General features: G+C 40.1%; 1 protein-coding gene across 3 annotated transcripts; it reads left to right on the forward strand.

The window, feature by feature from the left end:
* Positions 1–1,347: 1,347 nt before the first annotated feature.
* LOC107813087 (beta-glucosidase 18-like) lies at positions 1,348–6,778 on the forward strand. Of its 3 annotated transcripts, XM_016638300.2 has the most exons (11): positions 1,348–1,677; positions 1,777–1,843; positions 1,940–1,998; positions 4,181–4,256; positions 4,366–4,440; positions 4,575–4,662; positions 4,761–5,013; positions 5,450–5,565; positions 5,660–5,909; positions 6,033–6,135; positions 6,265–6,778. In XM_016638300.2, the coding sequence occupies exons 1-11, from the start codon at positions 1,510–1,512 to the stop codon at positions 6,573–6,575; spliced, it is 1,566 nt and encodes a 521-aa protein (XP_016493786.2). In that variant the 5' UTR covers positions 1,348–1,509; the 3' UTR covers positions 6,576–6,778. The 3 variants fall into 3 exon arrangements, with proteins under 3 accessions (XP_016493786.2, XP_075106458.1, XP_075106459.1); XM_075250357.1 differs by lacking the exons at positions 1,348–1,677; positions 1,777–1,843; positions 1,940–1,998 and adding an exon at positions 3,208–3,796 and having other exon boundaries at positions 3,961–4,256; XM_075250358.1 differs by lacking the exons at positions 1,348–1,677; positions 1,777–1,843; positions 1,940–1,998 and adding an exon at positions 3,208–3,785 and having other exon boundaries at positions 3,953–4,256.
* The last annotated feature ends 18,877 nt before the right edge of the window (positions 6,779–25,655 follow it).

The raw sequence follows: 25,655 nt of genomic DNA on the forward strand, positions 1-25,655 counted from the left end.
TAAAATTATCCAAGATTCTTCCTAGTGGAACCCACAAAAACTAGACGTATACGATTATTTCAGCAACACGATATTAAAGTGCCACCCAAATTTTGAAAAGTATTAGGAAGTGAATCGATTATTTCCACTTCTTTTCATCTTTGACGATTGCAACAAATCAAAGAGTGGCCTTTTCTCAGGTTCAAATTTTTTTTATCCTGATTGATTGATGACTCAAAGGTGATGAAGCACGAAATTATGTATAAAATGATATACATAAACGATTAACCTAATTTATTTGTGTTTGATATTTAGTCAATAGTATTATAAAATTCAAAGCAAAAGGTTGTCCGCCGATCCCAAATACAAACTTGACCAGCTTGCGGTTTTAACGTGTAACTGCTATCACTCATACATATATCGGATAACTCATAACTCCACCTATTAAAACTTACGCAAATAAGAAAAAATCCCATATTCGTCTTCAATGATATTTAAATATTATCTTATGATTTTTCCCAACCACATTATTTGGTGCTATTTTTAAAAATAACTATAAAACCTCTCATGTTATTCACAATGAAGATGATTTATAGCCACAAAATATTTATTTTTTATTTTAGACTACAAGTTTCAATTTCTTCTTCTTCTTAAACTCTATGTCCAATCAAACAACATAATATAATAAATTGAGACAAAGGGATACTATATGTTACAAAAAATCATAATAAATATTTAGTTTTAATAATAATAATAACAATAATAATTTCACTTATTTTTTTTAACACAAACTACTCTCTGTCTGATCCATATTATATGTTTGTTAAGGTTTGCATGCCTTTTACAAAATATATCCTAAAATTATGTTTTCTAACGATGATTTTGAGCCTCGTATGTATCTTGATCATTCCATCATATACATACTATTATCTTCTGCTAGCAGAAGTATTTCCCACTAAGACTTAGAGAAAAAAATAAATCATCTAATATTTTTGTCTTTACTAAAATGTAAACCTTAGTTTTTAAACATAATACCAACTTCATTGATCATTGAGCCAGACGGTTGAATGCCTCCCCAGAAATATTTGTCAAGATCAACCTTCATCTTTCTTTAAACGTCTCATTAACTACTTCTAATACTCCACTAAGCGGAAGAATAAAGATATGAAGAACAAAGAATAAAACTTCAAATATTTTAACCCATATTTAGTTCGTTAAATTGACTAATATTTGTGCCGGGAGATTGTAAAATTAGAAGAAAAAAAAAAACAATCTTTATTGTTGACATGGAATGTAGAGTAGCTATCCAATTTCAACATGAGAGTACTACAGCATAAAAGATAATTGGTGGCACTTTAGATAATGACGTACATTTTTCTATTTAAAAACTTGAGAGGTTGCTTTTCTTTATGCCCTTTTTTTTTCTGAACCTGAAAGTGAAGTACAAGCTACCAGTTCTCCTCTTCTCTGTAGAATGTGAATTTTATTTCCTCCTTCATTAAACAAAGCTGTGTAATCTTCTTTTCCAACATGGCACCTGCAATATTTTGGCACACTTGGTTTGCGATAATTTGCATGTTCTTTTCTGGTTTCATAGCGTCATGTCATGAGACAAACAACCTTATTCTCAAAGAAAATCCAAACCAAGTTTCATCTTCAAGCAATTTCTTGTTTGGAACAGCCTCTTCTTGTTATCAGGTTCTTCTCGCACTTCTTTCCTCAATCAGTTTTTTCAATCTTGTTTCTTGAACTTCTGGTTTTGAGTCCTTGTTCCACTTTTTCTTGTTTTCTCCGCAGTATGAAGGAGCTTTCCTCACTGATGGGAAGAGCCTCAATAACTGGGACCTTTTTACCCATGAAGCCGGTGAGCTTTTGGAATCTCAATTTCTTTCAATGCTTGCAACACGTACGGATTTTATTTACTTCAGTAGTAATTTAATATTTTTTGGTGTTGTTGTAGGTCATATTAAGGATGGGAGCAATGGAGATGTTGCTGTTGATCACTACAATCGTTATTTGGTACTTAATTTAATTGATTATTGAGAACTTTTTGTTCTAAGCTTAAATTCAGTACTAATTTCTACTGCAAACATAGATGATAGAACCCGTGGTTGTTGATCGGAAATAGAGAATTAATTGTTCACAAATTTTTTTGTGGGAAATCTCTCGAGAGTTAAGACTGAAATTTTTCACAATTTACAAGTGAATGAATTCTGCTTGAACGAGTATCTTGTTATTGATGAAGTTGCAATAATGTCAGTATTCTGTCTTTGAACTGATCCAGACACGTAGGTGAAAGGACAACTGGAATTTGAAGCTTTTTGGATATTTTATGGGTATAATCATTAACGTATTTCCTTGGATTTCCTTTTTGGTCGGTTCCAAAAAGAATGAAGCTTTTCTAAATTTGGAAACCTTTTAGCTTAAACTTACAATTCTACTCTTAATGAGAAGATTTTATAACCACACAAATACTCGGGGCCCGTTTTTAACTTGTTTAGGACCACAAATTCCAAAAGTCTTCATTTTTTTTAAACTATGTGCCCATCAAACAGGTTCACATAAATTGAAACAGAGGGAGTATTTTATCAATACGTGAGGACATATATGACAAGTGGCTATTCCTTATATAAACATTAATTACTAATATATTTTTATGAGCCCCACAAGCAATTCTTTTTAATATCCTAGATATTTGGCTTTGAGAAGAATAAGGACTGAATAATGCTGGAGTATATTGTTACCTATTTGGCTTGTGAAACAGATAGTTAGATACTGCTAGTATGTGAAATGGAACTCAATAGAGACCCTCTGCTTTCTTTCACAAGCTAATATTTGTACATTTTTGGGATATCCAATGTAGTCATTGTCTTTTGTTCTACCTGTATGAGGATTTCTTTGTAACTTGTGAGATAATTGTGGTACTATATTTGCTGTTCCACAACCAGAATATACTGGGGCTACTAAAGTTGTGGATGAAATAACAAAATATGTGGTAGGTGGATTTGATTTTTTTGCTTTCCTTTACCTGTCATAGGCCCCTTGAACAGGGAGTACTGGCTTCTTAGCATTTTAAGGGCTCAAACCTGGCCGCTACCCTTCCACCTAGGGTCAGATTTACTATATTTGCACGCGGCAGTAGGTAGACCTGCAGCGACTACCTTCAACTTGAACTGGTCGAATTATTTTACGAAATTTATTGTTATACTAAGTTCGTGTCTCTTATTGCAAAGGGTAGTAAATAGTTAAGTGTAGTAATACTCTGCACAAATGAAATTAGAATCATGAATCCGACCCTACTTCTGCCTTTCCTTCCAAGACATATAACGAAGAAGCAGGTGTTTATCCCACGGCGCGGGGATAGGGTTAGTAAGTAAATGATAAAAAAAAAATTAAAAAAAATTGGAAGGGAGAGAAGATGTCTAGCTGGGAGAGGTGTTACAAGAGGACAATGTATTACAAGAGGACCTAGTTTTCCCTGGGGGGAAATGCCAGACCAGTTGATATGGATCTACAGTGAGGGACATTGTAGTTAATCAGATGGTTTTTGCAAAACTAATTTTGGCCTACTGAAAACCAAAAAGTTATCAGGGTATTATGAAATGCTGCTCACACAACAATAAACTAGATTGGAAGTACTTACGATTGAGCGCAACTTGTGACTTGTGGAGATCATCATTCAAGAAACTCAATCCTGAGAAGAAAAGGCAACAGCCTAATTTGTGTTGGCAAGAACAGTAAGATCTATCTTTGTAAATTAGGATCTAAAGTTAACACTGGTCTTAGTTTGTCAACATCATATGAAAGCAGATAAGCAGTGGTGTAACCACATAGAGTGAAGGGTGTTCAGTCATCGGAAAATTACACTAAGTATATAAAATATTATACTGTGTGTATAAGTTAAAAGTTACTCTTTATAGATATATATATTAAATACTGCACACCCTTTGTAAATTTTCTAGCTTCGCCACAGCAAATAAGCCCATATGTTTTGTTGCTACTTTCAAAGCTTATCAAACCATCTTAGGATGAGGAAGATTTGCAATATAGCAAGACTGGGTTGCACAAGATTTGGCTTTGTAAAAGGTCAAGGAGTTTCAGAAGAGTTTGAGTGAATGTTAGACTAAGTATTAGCAAAAATTATAGAAGTTCATAGCATGAAATCAAAGAATTCTAATATTTTGTAATAAAATAAAAACAGGAGGATGTCAAGCTTATGGCAGATATGGGTGTGAATAGCTACCGTTTCTCTATCTCATGGGCAAGAATTCTGCCCAGTAAGTTATAATTGTCACTACTCTCTTTCCTTCATCTTCAACAAATAAACTCCTTATTGTCATTTGCATTAACAATCTTTTTTTGTTGTTGATTGTAAATTTGACTCAGGGGGAATATTTGGAGATATTAATATGGCCGGAATTGAACACTATAATAAGCTCATTGATGCACTCCTACAGAAAGGTCGGTTCTGCTTCTCTTGCTTACAGTTTTAAGGTTCTGCTTCTCTTGCTTACAGTTTTAAGCTATCGATAATCCAAAGTGTAGCTAAGTAAATTTTTGGACTCAGACAACTTACTTATGTGCTGTGAATTCAGGGATCCAACCGTTTGTCACATTAACACATTATGACATACCACAAGAACTTGAGGACAGATATGGTGGTTGGCTAAGTTCACAAATACAGTAAGTAGCTGGTCCTATCTTAGTACTTTAAGGTAGATTCATTCAAAACCCTATAATGATGAACAAGTTACACTCGTGTTGTTGGGGTTGTGTTTCAGGGATGATTTCAGCTATTTTGCAGACATATGCTTCAAATATTTTGGAGACAGAGTCAAACACTGGGTTACCATGAATGAGCCTAACCTCATGGCTGATCGTGGCTATAGGACGGGGATTTACCCTCCAGCTCGATGCTCTGGTATATTTGGGAATTGTAGTGCTGGGGATTCAGAAAGGGAGCCTTTCATTGCAGCTCATAATATGATCTTATCTCATGCAGCTGCTGTCAGCATTTACCGCACAAGATATCAGGTTCTTTTGATGGCTCTATCCCCTTTCCCCATCGCCATGTCAACACTCAACATGACATGATGTAGCAGAATTAATCCAAATAAGGATTACCTCTTTAGTCCAAAATTAGAAGGAGCATTAGGGAAAACAAGATATCATCATAAGTGTCTAGCAATTGTGGCGGAAATAACAACAACCCAGTATAATTGTTGCGGAAATAAAACAGGAAAATGGTATATTTAGAAAATTACAGCTCGAAAATTTATGCTTTTGGACACCATTCTCAGGGGAAAAAAGTTATGCTTGGAAACTCCCTCCTCTATCTATCAATTACTATAATAGCAATAAGCCCAACTACTTTGGGACTCTCTTCCTTTTCAATCAACCCTGACAATGTGAGTTCGTTAGAAGACCATAGAATTATCAGTAACGTAGTCTGTTTTATGCTGCTATTCAGAAAAGACAAGGAGGCATGATTGGAATTTCTTTGGATATCCAATGGTATGAACCTTATAGCAATTCCTCAGAAGACATAGCTGCAACTCAGAGAGCTCGATCATTTTATGTCAATTGGTAAACCTTTTGTATCAGTAGTTCAGTTCTACAGTCTGGTTTCTTATGCATCAGAGAGGAAAATAATGTTCTTTGACTGTGTACCCCTTCGCAGGTTTTTAGACCCTATTATATTAGGAAGATATCCTAAAGAAATGGTACAAATTCTGGGATCTAATCTGCCAGACTTTTCAGTGAATGATTTGAGCAAGTTGAGTTACGGCCTAGATTTCATTGGCATCAATTATTATACGGCTAAATATATCAAAGATTGCTTATATTCTGCCTGTGAACATGGAAAAACTTGGTCAGAGGGCTCCTATTTTGTTACTACAGAAAAAGATGGTGTCTACATTGGGCAACCTGTATGTTTTCTCATCTTTAATACTTTAGTATTCCTCATCTTTTAACCCACTCTGCATACTATTACTAGCACTTTGTACATTGCTGAAATTCTTTCTTTTTTTCCAAACTTTTAAATGAATCAGACTGAAGTCGACTGGCTTTTTCTGTATCCACAAGGGATGAAAAAGATTGTGATGTACATGAAGGACAGATTCAACAATACTCCAATGGTTATCACCGAAAATGGTAAGATGAAATGAAATTTCACATCCTTGTCATTTAGAAGCGAGATGCAGTTTATCAACTAATAACTTGAAACGAGACGCAATTTGATCTGTTGAGATGCAACTAATGACATAATTGGCAATGTTGCAGGAATTGCTGAGAACGAGAATCTGAATCCTTCAATAACGGATACCTTGAACGATGTTCATAGAGTGAACTACATGCATAGCTACTTAGATTCGTTGGCAAATGCAATCAGGGAAGGTGCAGATGTTAGGGGGTACTTTGTTTGGTCCCTTCTCGACAACTTTGAGTGGCTAGATGGATATAGACTAAGATTTGGACTTCACTATGTCAACTTTACAAATCTTGAGAGAACTCCAAAATTATCAGCCACCAGGTATAAAGAGCTCATGTATAACTTTCACATACAGCTTGAAACACATACTGCCCAGAAATAGCGGAAGAAGACAACGCACGTATGGAGGCTTGTAAAAAGATTTTCATTTAGGTCTCTGTTGTTGGAAGGCAGCTGGAAATCAAAGTATAATTGTTCAGCCTGATTCCTGACTTCATATTGCACAAGTTAAGCTCAAGCTTAACCCTTGTATTCACTCTAATGGAACTGTAATCACGTAATAAAGATTTATTGATTTTGCAGAAATATTCTGTTGAAAGCTGAGTTCTGTCCAGTTTTTCCCCTTTCTGTTAGGATTCAACTTAATGTTCCAATATTCTACCGAATGGGTGTAAACTCCTGCTGTTTTTTAAATTTAACAAAATAAATGAGCTCAGGATTAAAAACTTCAGCAGATAGGATGTTAAAGTTATACATTCAACAAGCATAAACTATTATAACAAACTCACTGACACTATTTCATAAACTTTAATTACCACTTCTTACTAAACATTGATTGGACCAAGCATGAAAGCAAATCGTATTTACATTCCTCAAAATCAGGACTATCTGTATGGGATAAAATTGGTAACGACAGGTGGATGCTCAACGACTTGACACGTGAAAGTAAAGATACATAAGATATGAGTTAACAAATAGCTAGCACCAGTTACGAACATGTAACCAGTGTTGGGTAAGTTCCGAGGACAGCAAAACCGAGGACGAAGATTTGAAAGGAAGACACCAGTTGGGAAATACAACATTCAATGAGCAGCTGTTTCAAAAAATCTTTTCATTAATTCTCAGCCATCAAGAAAGGTTTTATTCATATTAAAAGGGAGCTTGATTTGGGGATCTTGTCTCCTTGAATTGAGCGATAAATAGAAGAATTCATATTCATTGTAGGACAGGAAACATTCTATATACAAAAGAAGAAAAAACTAGCTCTTACTCCATAGTTCAATATTCTTTACCATGTTCTTCATATTGCTTTTGTTATTGCTTTTGAGAAAGTTCAGCTCATAGTCAGGCTTGTGTTTATAATTAGGAGTTACTGCTACTACTTTGTAACATTATTGTATCTACTTTGTTTTAGTGCATAGGTTGTTATTTTATTTCTATCATTTGAGAAGTTTGTTATTTATTTTTCTTGTTTTCTGGTTTGTTATCACTGTAGAAGGAGCTTTCTCACCGGGACTCTGTAACTTGTTTGTGTATATAATCAGCTCAATCATCATTTAATAAAATTATCTTTTTGTTCATCATGCTCTTATATGGTACCTGAGCAGTCTTTTTGACTCTCACCAATCTTTTTTTCCGATCCTCTAACTACCACCATAGGCTCACACTTAAAATGGCCCATAATGTAACAAATACTGACCCCACTAGCAGCAACATTTTGTTATTGTTCAGGTCAATCCCGTGTCGCAGATGCCGATAAAGCTTGTTGGCAGCCATAACTTTGCGACATGGAAAGCCAAGATTTCTATGCTCATGCGTGGGCAAAATCTGTTCGGTCATCTTGACGGTTCTTCTCCCACTCCTTCGACAATTATTACGCAAAATGATAGACAACTGGAGAATCCAAACTACAACATTTGGTTACGTCAAGATCAGTTGATCCAGAATGCAATAATGGCTTCTGTCGATCTGACGATAGCCACAACTGTGGCTGCTGCCTCTACTGCTAAACTTGCCTGGGACTCCCTCCACATGGCTTATGCCAACAGGTCCCAAACGTGAGTCTTTAGCTTTCGCGATCAGCTCGCACGACTATCCAAGGACTCCCGTCTAGTTACCGAATATCTCCATGAAGTGCGCTCTCTCTTCAACGAGCTTGCCACTGCCTGTGCTTCAATCTCCAACAATGAGTTGATTGTGAAAATTCTGAGTGGTCTAGGGCCATATTTTCGTGAGACTTTCGCTGCAATCCGAGTAAGAGATTCCATCGTCTCTTATAAGGAGTTGTATGTGATGTTTGACTATAATTATATATGTTTAGTGCATTACTTATCTTAAATTTAGGTGCTTTAATGCTAAACTATACTATATTTGTGCCTAATTGAGTCTATTTTATGTGTAGATACGTTGAAGACGAAATTAGGAGCAAAGTAAAAATTTTATGTGTATTTTATACACTACAAAAATAGTTTATGATTATTTAATTATGGGACAATGATTGAAGTTGAGTATTATAAAAGAAGACAAAGAAAGACAATTGACAAAAGAAGAATTTGAAGAGTAATAAATGAGAAAGAGAAAGGCAGAAATCAAAAATGAAAGCTGAAGCAAAAGTTAAGCAACGAATTGGAGAAGTCAGGCGACATGAGGCAACTTTCTCGCGTTTAAGCTCGCGTCGCGAGGGCTGACGCGAGATTGTTTCGCGCATTTGAGCTCGCCAGGCGCAGTCCAGAGCGAGGTGTTCGCATGTTCCGGATTTTAAAGCCTATTTTATCTCCTATTTAGTTTTGGACTTGTTTATTTTTATTTGGATCCTTTTTCTACATATATAAATAGTCATTAAACATCAATTTTGAGGGAGAGACTGTCATTAGACCAGAGATTCGTCCTAAGGAGGCAAGAACACACTAGGAGCAAGACAGAGAATCCTTCTACGAGTTTTTCACTTCCTTCTTCCTATTTCCATTATTGGTTATGAATTCTAGTATTGTAGTTATGCATACTATTATGAATACCTAATTTATTATCTAGAGTTTTGATAGAACCTTTTGTAGGATAAATTCTTTTTATGTTTTTATATAATTGAGCTGTTGAATTTCTCTATTTGTTCAACTACATTTATATTGTGGCTGGTTGAAGAACTCTCAATCGACTACGTTTGTATTACTCGGAAGAGAGTGCATATTTAAGTAGTTGTTGAACAACATCACTTCTAACGTATATGAGAGATCAATATGGAGTGTTTAAAGGTGGGATTAGGAATAACGAAACCTTGGTGCGATCCGAGTGAGCCGTAACTTAGGGCCAGCTAGCGTAGTTCGAAAGAATATATGTAGTAAATTGTGGTAATTACTCAAGAGAGAATTACGACACTCAGAGCGCTCATGATCGGTAGAGAATACTTAGGCGAAATCATAGAAGACTTAGCGGAAAGGGTTTTCACAATTGGGGAAATCATAACTCTAGACCTCCTTAATCTTTTCTCCGACCCGTAGTATCTTTAGTATTAATCTACTACTTTAATTATTTAGTTAATTAGATATAAGAATCTTAATATTATAACTTAGAAATTATTCAAGCTTGTGTTTCTTAGCAATATTGAACAATTGTAGTTAAGCCTTAGTTCTCTGTGGGATTCGACTCCGGACTTGTTAATCGGAATATATTTGTAACGATCGCTTAGTCTTTTTTATAAGGCATAGTTGGACGTGATCAGTATGCCAAACTAATTGAACATGAGCTCTTTATCAAACATGAGGAATTGAAGAAGGAAACCACTTCGATTACTGTTGCTTTGGTAACTCGCAACAAATCCACCAATTCCAACAACTGCACTGTTCGTCGACCTAACAATAACTCACAATGGCGTTATAACAATCGTACTAATGCTCCTGCTCAAGGGCGTTACACAATCAACAATTCCACCAATAACTCTGTTCGTTGTTAGTTATGCAACAGACAAGGTCACACTGCAAATGTTTGCAGGTCACATTCTCATAATCATTTAGAGGCGAAGGCAAATTTTCTTTCAGGTACACAAGCAGCAGCCAACCAACGAATTCTCGACTCTGGTGCTACTCATCATGTCACCACAGAGCCTACCAATATTGAAGAATATAATGGTTCGGAAGGCATAGCTATGGGAGATGGTAAAAAAATTCCAATTACTCATCATGGTTCTACTGAATTAATTGCATCAAATAAAGCTTTTAAACTAACTGACAATTTGTGTGCACCTGCTATCAAACAAATATTATTTTTGTGTCAAAATTTTGTCAAGATAATTTAACTTCGATTGAATTCTTCCCTTTTCTTTCTTTGTGAAGGACTTGAAAACGCGAACTTCGCTGGTATCCAGCCGGAATAAGAATGAACTTTACGAATGGCCAACTTCATTTTGAGAACAAACAACACAAAACCATTTTATTTTGAATTTTTGGGAGTAGTTTTCATAGGGCAAAAATCACGTGCTCACAGCTGCCCCTCTTTGTCCGAAAACACAAAAAGTTTTTGTGCAAAGATAAAGTGAGCGGATACGAGCGATTTTTTCCTGTTGGAATACTCCGTGTGAAGCTTTTTGAAAAGATTTAACCGAACCTTTGCTTCAAAGGTTTCCTACATATCCCTGGCTAGAAGGGAATCGAGTTAATGTAGTTCGGGAAGCTTTGGTAGCTGGGACTACCATGGGACTGCATTTTTGCTGTTACTGCTACTGCACACTGTTGCTACTGCTTTTTGACCTCCTTATTACACCGTGCTAAAGAAAAACAAGAAACTAGACTAAACTAGGGATTACAAAATCTCATCTATCTCTGACTTGCTCTTGTAGTCTTCTTTCTGATTTCTGAGCTGGGGTTCATGCTGGGGGGTATTTTTGTTGTAACCCTCCGCATTACTGACTCCTGACTTGATTTTGAAATGCATTCCTCTGTTCTGCAGGCGGGCTCCTAACTCCGACTACAACTTGAAAATATAACACCTCCATTCTCCAGGCGGCCCCTGACTTCAACAACTTCTTAAAATACAACACCTCAATTCTCCAGGCGGGCTCGTGACTTCAACAACTTCTTAAAAATATAACACCTCCATTCTCCAGGCGGGCTCCTGACTTCAACAACTACAACTTAAAAATATAACACCTCTATTCTCCAGGCGGGCTCCTGACTTCAACAACTTCTTAATAATATAACACCTCCATTCTCCAAGCGGGCTCCTGATTTCGTCAACTTCTTAAAAATATAACACCTCCATTAAAGAGCTCCTGACTTCAACAACTACAACTTGAAAATATAACACCTCCATTCTCCAGGCGGGCTCCTGACTTCATCAACTTCTTAAAAATATAACACCTCCATTCTCCAGGCGGGCTCCTGACTTCAACAACTACAACTTGAAAATATAACACCTCCATTCTCCAGGCGGGCTCCTGACTTCAACAACTTCTTAAAAATGTGTTTTATTGATGTTGTTCCTTTCTTCCTCCTGAACCATTTTCCTTCTATCTTGAATCATCTTCTTTCAGAACTGCTTCCCTCAAAACTGGTGTTTCATTCCTCTGAAAAACTGCTGGAGATAACACTGCTGGGAATTATCTTCCTTCTTTAAGACTAGTTACTTTCCTCCTTTTAACAATAGCGGGGATGACACTAATTCAAAAACCACTACCCTTAAAACTCGGGTTATCTTGCTTCTTCCAAGATTGCCTTCTTTAAAACTTGTATTGCCTTCTCCCGTATACTGCCGGGGATTCCACTTCCTTCAAAACTTGTGTTATCTTCCATCTTCCACAAGAAAATTTTCGCAATGAGAGAAAATTTTCGCAATGAGAGAAAATTTTCTGCCCCAGTTTGATAATCTTCTTTGTGGCCATGTCTTCCCGCTGTCAATAACATTTCCTTTCCCTGCTTTGAATCAAAGAAAATTTTTTTAGTTTAAAATGTGGTGAGTGGTCGTGCCACTCCTGCTGGGGATGATATTCCTGCTGGGGATGGTTTTTCTTTTCTCTTCCTTCCCCGCTCTGTGTTGTCCGACCATCGCGGAACTTGGTCGATAATTTGTCGGAATTGTTCCTGCATCTCGCAAATCTGCTGGGGATCCTCTTGGAATTTGATCCATAACTTTTTAACTGTTGTTTTTTCTGTTTTTCTCCAACTTCCCCTGGAAATTCGGTCCTCTTGGAATCTAGACCCATTCATCATTTGGTCTTGCGACAAACTTCTTTTCACTTTGTCGCCTTATCTTTGTCCTGTCCTATTCGCGTTTTGCTTTGCACCGTTTTGGCAACTAGTAGTAAGCTCTGAAAATCCTTTTAAAAAAAAAATTGTTGGGGATGTAAAGTCTTTAAACCAAGAAATGAAAAAGTGACGATTTCAAAAATAGAAAAAGAAGAAGTCTTTCTGAACAAATGCTGGGGAAAAGGAAAGAAAAGAACTTATCTGAATGATATAACTGATCCCAACGATCATGTCGTGCATTCCGGATCAACCAATACAGTCTATTTGTATCAATCAATCTTGCGGATGACCTCATTTTGCGGGGGATAAACAAGCACTCAACTCTTTGCCAAATGCGGATCCTTTCCGCCAATCTTGTCTTGTCGCCTCATAGTGCCCTTCGAGGGGTTTTCACTAATGAGACTCTCTCATTTCTCTCGACTCCCATCGCCTTATGGTGCCTGTGGGTTTTCACCGATAAGACTCTCTCATTTTATTTCTCTCAACTTCTGTCGCCTTATGGTGCCTGTGGAGGTTTTCACCGATAAGACTCTCTCATTTTATTTTATTTTTCAGCTAGGGATTGGAGTGTTACCGATATGACTCTCTCTGCTGGGGATTCTTTTCGGCTATCAATTCATTTCCAGTTTATGATCCTCTTCTCTGCTGGGGATCGAAGTGTTATTCCCGACTTCCATTTGCTTGACTTGGCACTTCTCGGATACTGATCGGGAGGTCTTTTTTGGACATCAACATGGGTTTGTATGGCTAAAAGAAAAGAGGTATCAAAAGGGTTCAAAATCATTTTGATGGGTAGAACATTACAACTCTTGGAATCGACCTTTCTTCCCAAAATTACAAACACAACTTCTGCCCCAGTTTTCTTGCTTGGGGATTTTTTTATTTTTGTTACACTATGACCGAGCCGTGAGGCGCCAACGTATCCTTCTTGAGGAATCAGGTCAAACATAGTTCCCAATTCCTTTGTTTTTTTTCTTGTGACTTTTCTTTTGTCTTTATTATCGTTATTTTTTCTTCTCTTTTTCTTTCATTTTCATTATTGATTACAAAAGAGGGGTATGAAAGAATAAATAAGGCTCAAAAGGGGAAGCAAAGGTTAAAGTATTTGGATAGAAGAAAGAATTGCCTCCGTCATTTCATTCTCTGACAAATGAAAAGTACAAACAAACAACAATTACAATTAAAAGAAATCATACATAATATCTCTTAACTGCGTCAGAATTGATAGTCATGTCGATGCATTTCCCTTCGATATCTGTTAAACATAAAGCGCCATTGGACAATACTCTGGTTACAATGAATGACCCTTGCCAATTCGGGGCGAACTTGCCCTTTGCCTCAACCTGATGTGGGAGGATGCGTTTTAGCACTTGCTGGCCCACTTCAAACTTCCGGGGACACACCTTTTTGTTGTATGCTCTTGCCATTCTCTTTTGATATAACTGGCCATGACACACAGCTGCCAATCTCTTTTCATCAATCAAGTTCAACTGCTCCAAACGGGTTTTGACCCACTCGTCATCATCAATCTCAGCTTCAACGACAATCCGAAGGGATGGAATTTCAACTTCCGTCGGTATTACTGCTTCAGTTCCATATACCAACAAATAAGGAGTTGCCCCTACTGAAGTACGAACAGTAGTGCGATAACCCAACAATGCAAATGGCAATTTCTCATGCCATTGTTTGGATCCTTCTATCATCTTCCTCAGTATCTTCTTTATATTCTTGTTGGCCGCCTCAACCGCTCCATTCGCCTTGGGACGATATGGTGTGGAATTGCGGTGTGTAATCTTGAACTGTTGACATACCTCTTTCATCAAACCACTGTTAAGATTAGCACCATTGTCCGTGATAATCACTTTTGGGATCCCAAATCTACAGATGATATGGGAATGAACAAAATCTACCACTGCCTTCTTGGTTATTGATTTGAAAGTTTTAGCTTCAACCTACTTAGTGAAATAATCGATGGTCACCAGAATGAACCTATGACCGTTGGTAGCTGCCGGCTCAATAGGTCTGATGACATCCATGCCCCAAGCAACAAATGGCCATGGTGCTGACATTGTATGCAATTCTGTCGGTGGAGAATGAATCAAATCTCCGTGTATCTAACACTGATGGCATTTTCGCACGCAATTGATACAATCACACTCCATAGTGAGCCAATAGTATCCTGCTCGAAGAATCTTCTTCGCCAACACATATTCGCTCATATGTGGCCCACAAACTCCAGCATGTACCTCTGTCATAACTGTCGTGGCTTGACTAGCATCTATACATCTCAGTAATCCCAAATCTGGGGTTCATTTGTACAACACTCCTCCACTGAGGAAGAATCCATTTGCCAATCGCCGAATGGCTCTCTTTTGATCTCCGGTGGCCTGCTCCGGGTATATCCCCATCCTGAGGTATTTCTTGACATCATAAAACCATGGTTCGCCATCCATTTCTTCCTCTATCATGTTGCAATAAGCATGCTGATCACGAACCTGAATATGCAATGGGTCAACATGAATTTTGTCTGGGTGGTGCAACATCGATGCCAAAGTAGCCAAAGCATCGACAACCTCATTATGAACTCTTGGGATGTGTCTAAACTCCACTGATCGAAATCGCTTGCTCAGATCGTGCAAACATTATCGATATGGTATGAGCTTCAAATCCTTGTTTCCCATTCACCCTGAATCTGATGCACCAGGAGGTCCGAGTCTCCCAAAACCAAGACGTCCTGGACATCCATGTCTGCAGCTAACCGTAAGCCCAGAATGCATGCCTCATACTCAGCCATGTTGTTGGTACAATAGAAACGTAGCTGAGCCGTAACAGGATAATGATGTCCTGTTTCAAAAATAAGTACCGCTCCTATTCCAACTCCCTTCGCATTTGCGGCTCCATCAAAGAAGAGCTTCCAACCTGGTTCCTTGGTCATTTCCAACTCATCTATATGCATCACTTCTTCATCAGGAAAATACGTCCTCAATGGCTCGTATTCTTCATCAACAGGATTCTCAGCCAAGTGATCGGCCAATGCTTGGGCCTTCATGGACGTCCTCTTTACATAGACGATGTCGAACTCCGTGAGTAATATTTGCCATTTCGCTAACCTCTCTATGGGCATAGGCTTCTGGAAAATATACTTCAGTGTATCCAAGCGTGAAATGAGATAAGTAGTATATGATGACAGATAATGCTTCAATTTCTGGGCCACCCAAGTTAGGGTGCAACATGTCTTCTCGAGTTGAGTGTACTTAACCTCATAGACTGTAAATTTCTAGCTGAGATAATGGATGGCTTGATCCTTCCTTCCTGTAATGTCGTGTTGCCCCAGTACGCAGCCAAACGAATTCTCCAGGACCGTTAGATAAAGAATTAACGGTCTCCCCGACTCAGGTGGAACCAACAAAGGTGGATTTGATAAATATCCTTTGATTTGGTCAAATGCTTCCTGACATTCTGCCGTCCATTCTACCGCAGCATCTTTCTTCAGTAGCCGAAAAATGGGTTCACAAGTTGCTGTGAGTTGAGCAATAAACCTGCTGATATAATTCAACCTTCCCAACAGACTCATTACTTCTGTCTTGTTCTTCGGCGGTGGCAAATCTTGGATGGATTTGATCTTTGACGGGTCCAACTCAATGCCTCGCCGACTGACGATGAATCCCAACAGCTTTCCAGATGGAACGTCAAATGCACATTTGGCCGGGTTGAGCTTAATATCGTACCTTCGAAGTCTTTGGAAAAACTTCCTTAGGTCTGCTACGTGGTCTTCCTGATGCTTGGATTTTATGATCACATCGTCCACGTATACCTCAATCTCTTTGTGTATCATGTCATGAAACACAATAGTCATTGCTCTCATGTACGTTGCCCCAACATTCTTCAAACCAAATGGCATTACCCAGTAGCAATAAGTCCCCCACGGCATAATGAAAGCCGTCTTTTACGCATCTTCTTCATCCATCAGAATCTGATGATACCCAGTATAGCAATCCACAAAAGACCTGATCTCACATCCGGCACAATTATCAATCAAGATATGGATGTTGGGTAATGTAAAGCTATCCTTTGGGCTCGTCATGTTCAGATTGCGGTAATCAACACACACCCTGATCTTCCCATCTTTCATCGGCACTGGCACCACATTAGCCAACCAATCAGGATATCAAGTGACCCGAATAACCTTTGCTTGCAGCTGCTTGGTTACTTCTTCTCTAATCTTCACACTCATGTCTGTTTTGAAATTCCTCAATTTCTGCTTGACGGGAGGGCATACCGGGTTAATGGGTAATTTGTGAACCACTAAATCCGTGCTTAACCCCGGCATGTCATCATACGACCATGCAAAAACATCTTTGAACTCAATAAGTGCTTTGATTAATTCTTCCCTGATATTCGGTGCAATGTGGATGCTTATTTTAGTTTCCTGGATATCAACTGCATCCCCTAAATTGATGACTTCTGTGTCATTTAAGTTGGGCTTGGATTTCTCTTCAAACTGGCTTAACTCTCTGTTTATCTCTTCGAAGGCTTCATCCTCATCGTATTCCGATTCATCATCATAATCGACCTCTTGTACAGTTAGTTCGAAATCAGATTGATTCTTTAGACTGGGTTGAAGATCCGTTGTGCATGCTATGTCATTAGAACCAATATAAAGAGAACTGCTCAGAAAGAGAAAAGAAGAAAACAAAATTAGAACAAAATAAGAAAATAAAAGCTTTCACTTTATTAAAATACGGGATAACAGAGTTTCACACTTTGCCGAATACAAAACAAAACTGGATTACAACCCTGGAATAATCCAAAAACAAGAAAGAAAAGAAAAAAAAATCAGAGCCCACTACCACAACTCCCTCCGGGTAGGAAGAGGAGTAACTGCCCAATTGTTGATATTGGCCCTAGGTCCCACAAACTGTATATCTGCCCTACTGGACCCTTCTCCAGCTTCTATCATGTTGACATCAGCGAACAACCTTTCAAAACCCCCCATTCAAATCTCCATCTGGCCCAATCAGGGGTCCGAGAACTTTCGGGACCGACAACTTTCTGATACCTGCTCTGACAAAGGATCTGGAAAGACGTGGAACTGGCTTAGGAAGAACCCGAACTTTCTTCTTCAACTACCGGGCCCGCCTTACATCTGCTGCCGTAGGCTTGATTCCTAGCCCGAAAGTGTCCAGGTTCTTGGGCAAAGAAACTGACTGGACCATACCTTGCAGGTCAACCCCCAAACCTTTTCCTGGTACAAACCCGCCGTTTAGCATTTCCGAGGCTACCATGAAGGTCACAGCTGCGATCCTGGGAAGTGGAAGGTCCTTGCCTTCAGAAATTCTATCCACTGAAACCGCGTCAAACAACTGGAACACCCATGGACCTTTGTCATCATCAGTTTCTATGAATGGCACAACGGCATCACTCACAATGCCTGTACCGTCATCCCCGTGCACCACTATCTCCTGCCTGTCCCACTCAAATTTCACCATCTAGTGCAATGTAGAAGGCACTGCTTTAGCGGCATGGATCCAGGGTTTCCCCAATAGAAGGTTGTATGATACTGCCACGTCTACCACTTGGAATTCCATGGTGAATTTGACTGGACCAATGGTTAATTCCAGTATGATATCACCCACCGTGTCAGTACCGCCCCCATCAAAACCTCGGACGCAGACGTTGTTCCTGTGAATCCAGTCATGATCAACCTTCAGCTTGTTCAGAGTACTCAAAGTACAGATGTTGGCGCTTGACCCATTATCAATCAATACTCGGGTGACCACTGAGTCTTCGCATTTCATGGTCAAGTAGAGGGCTTTGTTGTGTTCTGTACCTTCTGTCGACAATTCATCATCAGAAAACGTCACTCGGTTTACCTCGAAGATTTTGTGCACTATCCTCTCCAAGTGGTTTACAGAGATTTTATCCAGAACATGGGCCTCGTTCAGGATTTTCATCAGTGTCTGGCAATGATCGCTGGAATGGATTAACAAGAATAGCAGCGAAATCTGTGCCGGGGTCTTTCTTAACTGCTCCACAATGGAGTAGTCTTGTGCCTTCATTTTCTTCAAAAACTCCTCAACCTCTTCCTCTGTCACTGGCTTCTTTACCACCGCTGGGTTGGACCTTCTTAACTCTACTGGAGAAAAACACCTTCCCGAACGAGTTAATCCTTGGGCCTCACATACTTCTTCCACAACCTCCTTCCCTTTGTACATTACCATCGCTTTACTGTAGCTCCATGGCACGACTTTCTCACTGGTTATCGGCATCTACATTATTGGCCTGATAACAACTGGACCTATGCATGCTAGCTTGCTTAGTACCCCTCGCACCGTTAATTTTACCGGCTCTGGATTCTTTGCAACAACAGGTGAACTCTTCCCCATCACCACTACTGGCTTGACGTCTACCTTTTCCAATTGTACCACCTCTTCTCTACCTGTCGACTTTTCTTTTGGGCTGGCACGGATCATCATCACTGTCTGTGAGGGTTTCTTTAGCTCCCTTCCTTCGTGCACGAGTTCGATCATATGGGTTTCATGGTGTGCTGGCAAAGGGTTCTGATTGATGTTGGGTGCCTCTGGCTCCTGGACCTCGATCCTATTTGTGTCAATAAGATCTTGTATGGCAGTCTTCAACTTCCAACACTTCTTAGTATCATGCCCGGGAGCCCCCGAACAATATTCAAAGCTTACCGAGTGATCCAGATTTTTGGGAAAGGGATTTGGTAATTTGGGCTCCACAGGACTCAATAGGCCTAACTGCCTCAATTTGTGGAATAGAGTAGTATAGGTTTCTCCCAGCGGAGTGAATCTTCTCGGCCTCTGCACCCTTTCATTCCTAAAAGTCTAATTCTCACGGAAACCTGGTCCCGAAGGATTCCTGTAGGCCCTTGGTGGTGGGTATGTGTTTTGTGGAGGTGGATATGTATTTTGGGGAGCCAGCGCACGCCATTGCGGGCTAGCCGGAGGCTAGGTGTAAGTTTGGGCGTGATGGACAGAGAAATGTGGCTCTGGTGGTAGGTAGTAGGGCTGTGGAGGGCCATATGGAATGTGTGGGTAATTTGAGTGATGGGATTTAGGTTGGTAGTGAGGGGGGGGACCTCTGGATCTGGACCAAGTACCTGCCTCGACTGTTGCGACATCTTCCCTTTTCTTCTTTCCGAGCGCACCTCCCATGCCGCTCTGGATGGCCTGAGTGGTTGCTTTAATTGCCGAATAGCTCAGGATTTTGTTGGACTTAAGTCCCTCTTCAATCATACCGCCCATTTTTACTACTTCGTTGAAAGATTTGCCAACTGACGTTACCAAGTGACCAAAGTAAGTTGGCTCTAGAGTCTGTAGAAAGTAGTCCACCATTTCCCTCTCTCTCATCGGAGGATCAACCCTTGCTGCCTGTTCTCTCCAGCGGAACCCAAATTCTCGGAAGCTTTCCCCCGGCTTCTTCTCAAGTTTCAGCAATGTGAGACGGTCAGGGACGATCTCAAGGTTGTACTGAAAGTTACCTGCAAATGCTTGTGCTAAATCGTCCCAGGTGTACCACCTGCTCGGATCCTGTCTTGTGTACCATTCCAGTGCAGAACCGCTCAGACTCTAACCAAAGTAAGCTATCAGCAACTCGTCTTTTCCCTTGGCCCCTCTCATCTTACTGCAAAACCCACGCAGATGTGCCATTGGATCACCGTGCCCCTCGTATAGATCAAACTTTGGCATCTTGAACCCTGCCGACAATTGAATGTCGGGGAATGGGCATAGATCTTTGTAGGCCACACTGACTTGGTTGCCTAACCCATGGATATTCCTGAAGGACTACTCCAGGCTTTTAAACTTTCGAAGCACTTCGTCTTGCTCTAGGCTCTTAGCCGGCTTTTCAGTCTCTACCGGGAGCTCGAAGTGAGTATTATAAGTATGAGGCTTGGGTGCTTTGAAGGTTGGTTCAGGGGGTAATATTGATTATCGTGAGCCTAAAACAACGGCTCGCTGGATGATCTTTGCAGTGTGGCCGGTGGGGGTGCCACAAAAATAGGGACATTTGGTGGGGGAGGGTTCTGATTGGGTTATGAAGCTTGGGGATCATAGGCATTTCTTCCCTGATAGTATTGGTGACTGGGGAAGTTTGTTGAAGGGCCGAGGGGAGGGTATTCCGGCGTGTGTCCTGGTGGGAGAGTGGGAATAACGGGAGGGTTAGGCACCTTTTGTACCCTAGCTAAGGCCAGCTGCATTTCTTTCATCTCCTGTCTCATCTTATCCATTTCCTCCTTCAGCATTTGATTCTCCGTCCTTTCATCCTCGACACTTTGGTCTGAACTAGTCATGATTTTTAGTATGGGCCCTTTGGATCTTGTTTGGTAATGGTAATCTGCCAGAACGTTCTAACAAACTAACTGGTTCGAAATCTCTAGAAATCAACAAACTTGTTAGCGTTAGAGTTTAACACATATTGCAATTTCACGTTGGGGGATGCAATGTTCCTAGGCAGTTTAACCATTTCTAACATGTCTTTGCTTCGACCGCATGCGTCATTCCGGCTTACTTTGTTTGTGTCTCGTTTAGGTGTTTCCAAAACTTTCTTCATCTCTTTTTTTATTTTCTTTTTTTTCTTCTTTTCTTTTTCTTTTTAGTGGTGGTCGAATCTTATGTGGATTGCCTACGTATCATGTCCCCGCATGAATCAGACCGCGCGTAGTTCTGCCACATAAATGCGAAAAGAAAAATGAAAATTTTGATTTTTCATTAATAAACATTCTATTACAAACTAGACACTTTTTGGAAAGGAAAATAACAGACTCAAAACCAAACCAAGTACGAACTCAATAACTACTGACATACTCTGATGCGAAATAAAGACAGACTCTAACAGACAACAAACTCTAAAAAAAATACAGATTCAAACTATGAACACATTAAAGTTTTAAATTTGGGTGCCCGCGGGGCGTCATTCGGCCTCGCCGTGGGTTTAGGTGTAAGGTTCCTTTCCAGCTGTTCCAATTCATACATGATTTGCTTCACAAATATCATCACCGCCGAGAAGAAGGTAGTACGGGTCATGTTTTCACACTCCTGACATTCCTGGTGATAGCACGAGCAATAGTCAGAATCTTGTTCCTGGTTCAGTCTTTCTCTAGGAGTCGGCATTCTATCTGATCCCCTCTAGCCATCAAAACCCGAGATTCATGCAGACGTTGTTTCCGTAACTGCTGTATTTCATCTTCCATCGAGGCCATCAGATTATAGTAGTGTTTACTCTCGGTTTCAAAAGCCTTGGCTTGTTTAGCCGCCTTGCTCTCTAGGGTGGTCACCTTCCTTTTTAGACCGACCACGGTCTTTTCATGATCTTTCCTTGCTAGCTGTAAGCACTGTGTGTCTTTCGTTCTTTTGGCCCATTGTGCCCGGAGTTGTGCTATGGTATCCTCAGATTTCTTCAAATTATCCCGGCACTCACCGATTTCCTTTTTCAACCCTTTTATTAACCGCTCATCCGACCGACTCTTTTGTTGTCTGTCAGCATCTCTCCTCATTTGTTGGATTTGGGCTTTCAGTGCCTCATTTTCTTGGGCCAATTTGCTCTTTTCTCCCCGATCGGTATCAACTTGCAGACTATTTTCAAATTCCAGGTCTCTAATCCGTTGCCTCAGCTTGCCTACTTCGGCGGCCCGGTATTTGCGCTCTTTGGCCAACCAGTCTCACGGTTCTTGTGACGCCTCAACGAACTACTGAATGTGAGGTTTTTTGGTTGGCCGTTCGTCTCTTATAATGCCCTTCTTTCTATAACAGGCGAGATAAGCCGGCGAGACTTCGCCTCTGGATATGTCGCGCACTCGGGTGCTTACCGTCAAATACTGGCATTCATTCCATATGTAACAGACGGTTTCTTCAGGAAATTGGCCGTCGATGCTTATCTCGACTGTATAAACACTGAGATCTTCATCTGGGTGTACCACCTGACACCTTCCTAACTGTCTCATCACCCGGTAGGGCACATAAGGTTGAATACCTCGAAGTCCCATTAAGAGGAAGTAAGGCCCTGTGGCGGGCATATACACAATTTCTTCAACAGGAAGCCAACCCAATGTCCACCCTATTTGTGCTGTAGTGATGGCGCGGAGGCAAGATATCCAGTCTTCAGACCCTTCTAGCAATTTGAGCCCTGAAATCCTCATGTTATATCCTTCAATGCAGCCTTCGTTTGTAGATTTATAGCTCATATACTGAGGAGGATAACACAAGTGCTCGATCATCCACATCTGCAATAACCTTCAAAAAAATCTGCCCCGGCTTTACAAGCTGTGAGAGCTCGGTATATCTTGGACACTATCATAGGGGCAAGCGTGCTTTTGTCGTTGGTAATCAAGACTTTGACGACTCCAGCCACCTTCAAATCAATATTTCTGTCTTCCCGAGGAAACACCACAATGCCCAAGAACGCTACCATGAAGGCGAACCGCCTATGTTCATCCCATTTTGTCCGATTCCCTCTGCTGCAAACCCCGCTTTCCAGATCGTCGAACCCTCCTATATGCCCATACCTCTGGTATATGAACTGCAGAGTAGAAAAACCCCTATCCAATTTAGAGTACGGGACTCCCTTGCTTATCTTCAGTAGATCCATGAACTTGTGCGAATTGACGGCTCTTGGAGCAATCAGATATTTGTGCCTTAGCCCCTCAGTAATGTCCATATAACATGCTACCTCTTCTAAGGTTGGGGTGAGTTCAAAATCTAAGAAGTGAAATACGTTGTGGGCCGCGTCCCAGAATGTAACCAAAGCTTTTATGATGTCACATCTGGGTCTGACGTCCAACAAACTAGTGAGGCCTCCCAGATGTGATTTGATCTTATCTCGCTCTGACTTTTCCAAATCCTCCCACCATAAGCGCAACTCCAAAGGGATCTTGCTCCTAATTGTTACCGGCAAACTTGGACCCGTGTTCATTCTGGATGTTTGTTTGGGGTGATTAGGACTCATTGGACTCAAAGGAAGAATTAACACACATTTAAAAACTCCGGTCTTGCCAATACGACCTTTCAGTACTTCGAAGAAGATTTAAAGGCTGTGTTTTACCAACCGGACAAAACCTTAAAAATGACCAAAAGTGGCTGTTCTCGCAAAAATAGCCTTCCGGCATCTTTTTAGGGACATTCGGCTATTTTTACAAGAATGGAATCACCCGACTTATTTATGACGAAAAATTAAAATTTTTGCCATTTTTTGGCTATTTTTGCAAAAGGGGAGGTTGGACCCGATGAGGGTTGCCTACGTATCTTACATCCTGTGAGAATCAAACCGGCGTAGTTCGGGCAACGAAAATAACCTAATTCTGAAAACGAAACTTGTTTAAATAAATTACACTAAAAAACATTTTTTTATTTTTTTCCTTTTTTTTCCTCTTTTTTCTTTTCCGATATTCCAGTATTGTCAGAAGCCGGTCAGCATGCAAGTCTGCGGCAAATAAATGCGTAAAACAAACAGGATGCAGCAGGATGGTCTTTTCATTTCAGGTTGCTTGTCCTAGCCGGACCCAACCCCTGTGTTAAGTCCCCTAAGTCAAGTGCACATGATGCAAATAAGTGTTCCTACTAGGGATCCGACATGAGATTTTGTTATACTAGGTTTATCCTGGGTGTTTGTTCTGGACCTGGCTTACCCGAGCGGACAACTCGAGCCGAGGATGGGAACTGCATACCGGTAACCAAAAGTTCACCCGATTTTGCAACTCCTCCGAATCCTCGTTCTATTTTGGGATATGACACTAATAGAAAGAAGTCACGACCAGCGTGCACTCCTCAAGAGAGAGAAGAGAGGGATTTCGTAGCAGTTTATATATACAGTTCAGATAATATCAAAGCGGTAAAAGCAACATTTTAGCACATTAGGACAAAACAGGTAATAAAATCAGATAATAAATAAAGCCAAATATAACAATCCATCTAAGCTCAAATTCTGAACCCTGAACCCGAGATTCTGGGTTCGGTCCCCAGCAGAGTCGCCAGAGCTGTCACACCTCCTTTTTTACCTACACCCCCGTGAAGGGACGTAAAGGGAGTTTTTTCCAATTAAAGGACAATACAAACGAGATTTATTATTTAATTCAGAGTCTCCACTTGGGAGATTTATGGTGTCCTAAGTCACCGGTTGAATCCCGAACCGAGGAAAAGATTGACTCTGTATTAAGTCCGTGAACCAGAAATCCGAGTAAGGAATTCTGTTAACCCGAGAGAAGGTGTTAGGAATTCCCGAGTTCTATGGTTCTAGCACGGTCGCTCAACTGTCATATTCGGCTTATTTATCTGGTTTTAATACATGCTGAGCCTATGTGCAAATTTTAACTGTTTACCGCTTTTATTATTATTATTATTTTTAATGAGAATTGCAACGTCGTGAAAATACACCTCGAACCACGTCACATCAATGTACCCGTGGTTATCGACACATTCCGACTCCGTTGAAATTTGGATTTGGGCCACATAAATGCGCACCCGAGTTTAAGAAAATAAATTATTAAATACGCGCCTAAAGCGACTAGCGTATCATTATTTTGGGTAGGGCCGTGAAATTTTGCTAAACGGCCCATCCCGAAGCCTAAGTAATTTTACCAACACGTATAGAGGGCCCCACAACTTGTGTATTTTTGTTTGCTGAGGCTCGTCTCATTCACTATTTTCAAAGGAATTTGCAACGTCGTGGAAATGCATCTCGAACCACGTCACAATCAATGTACCTGTGATTAACGACACATTTTGACTTCGTTGAGATTTGGATTTGGGTCACATAAATGTGCACCCGGGTTTTTTGGAAGGTAATGTTATCTAAATTACGCGCCTAAAGAGACTAACGCGTTGTTATTTTGGGAAACCACCGTGAAACTCGCTAAACGGCCTCTCCCGAAATCTAAGTATTTTAATATGTACAATTATCGAGGGCCCCGCAATCTAGGTGCTTTATTTGGCGGGGCTCATCTCATTATTTTAAAAGGGCGAACCTAAAGCAATCTATAATTTTTTACTTTATTCGTCTTAAAAAAAAGAAATCCTAATTTATTCACTGAGATTATCCAGATTATTCAAACGTGCTTAACAATTAGAATCAAGGAGAAGCCGCATTTACTTATTAGAAATTAATGAAATAGTGATCCCTAGAATCCTAGTTTAAGACTCAGAATACTTATGTATTAGCTACTGGAAACACGATCATGAAAACCCGGTTATTTTTTAGGTTGATCCGAACTAATA

This window comes from Nicotiana tabacum, chromosome 3 (genome assembly GCF_000715075.1).
Source record: "Nicotiana tabacum cultivar K326 chromosome 3, ASM71507v2, whole genome shotgun sequence".
In the NCBI taxonomy this organism is placed as follows: domain Eukaryota; kingdom Viridiplantae; phylum Streptophyta; class Magnoliopsida; order Solanales; family Solanaceae; genus Nicotiana; species Nicotiana tabacum.

What these genes read in the sequence shown, in the direction of transcription:
- LOC107813087 (XM_016638300.2), top strand. Translation starts at nt 1,510, where the DNA reads ATGGCACCTGCAATATTTTGGCACACTTGGTTTGCGATAATTTGCATG. An exon ending in ATGGGCAAGAATTCTGCCCA is followed by an intron (nt 4,257 to 4,365) that starts GTAAGTTATAAT and finishes AATTTGACTCAG; the next exon opens with GGGGAATATTTGGAGATATT. An exon ending in TGATGCACTCCTACAGAAAG is followed by an intron (nt 4,441 to 4,574) that starts GTCGGTTCTGCT and finishes CTGTGAATTCAG; the next exon opens with GGATCCAACCGTTTGTCACA.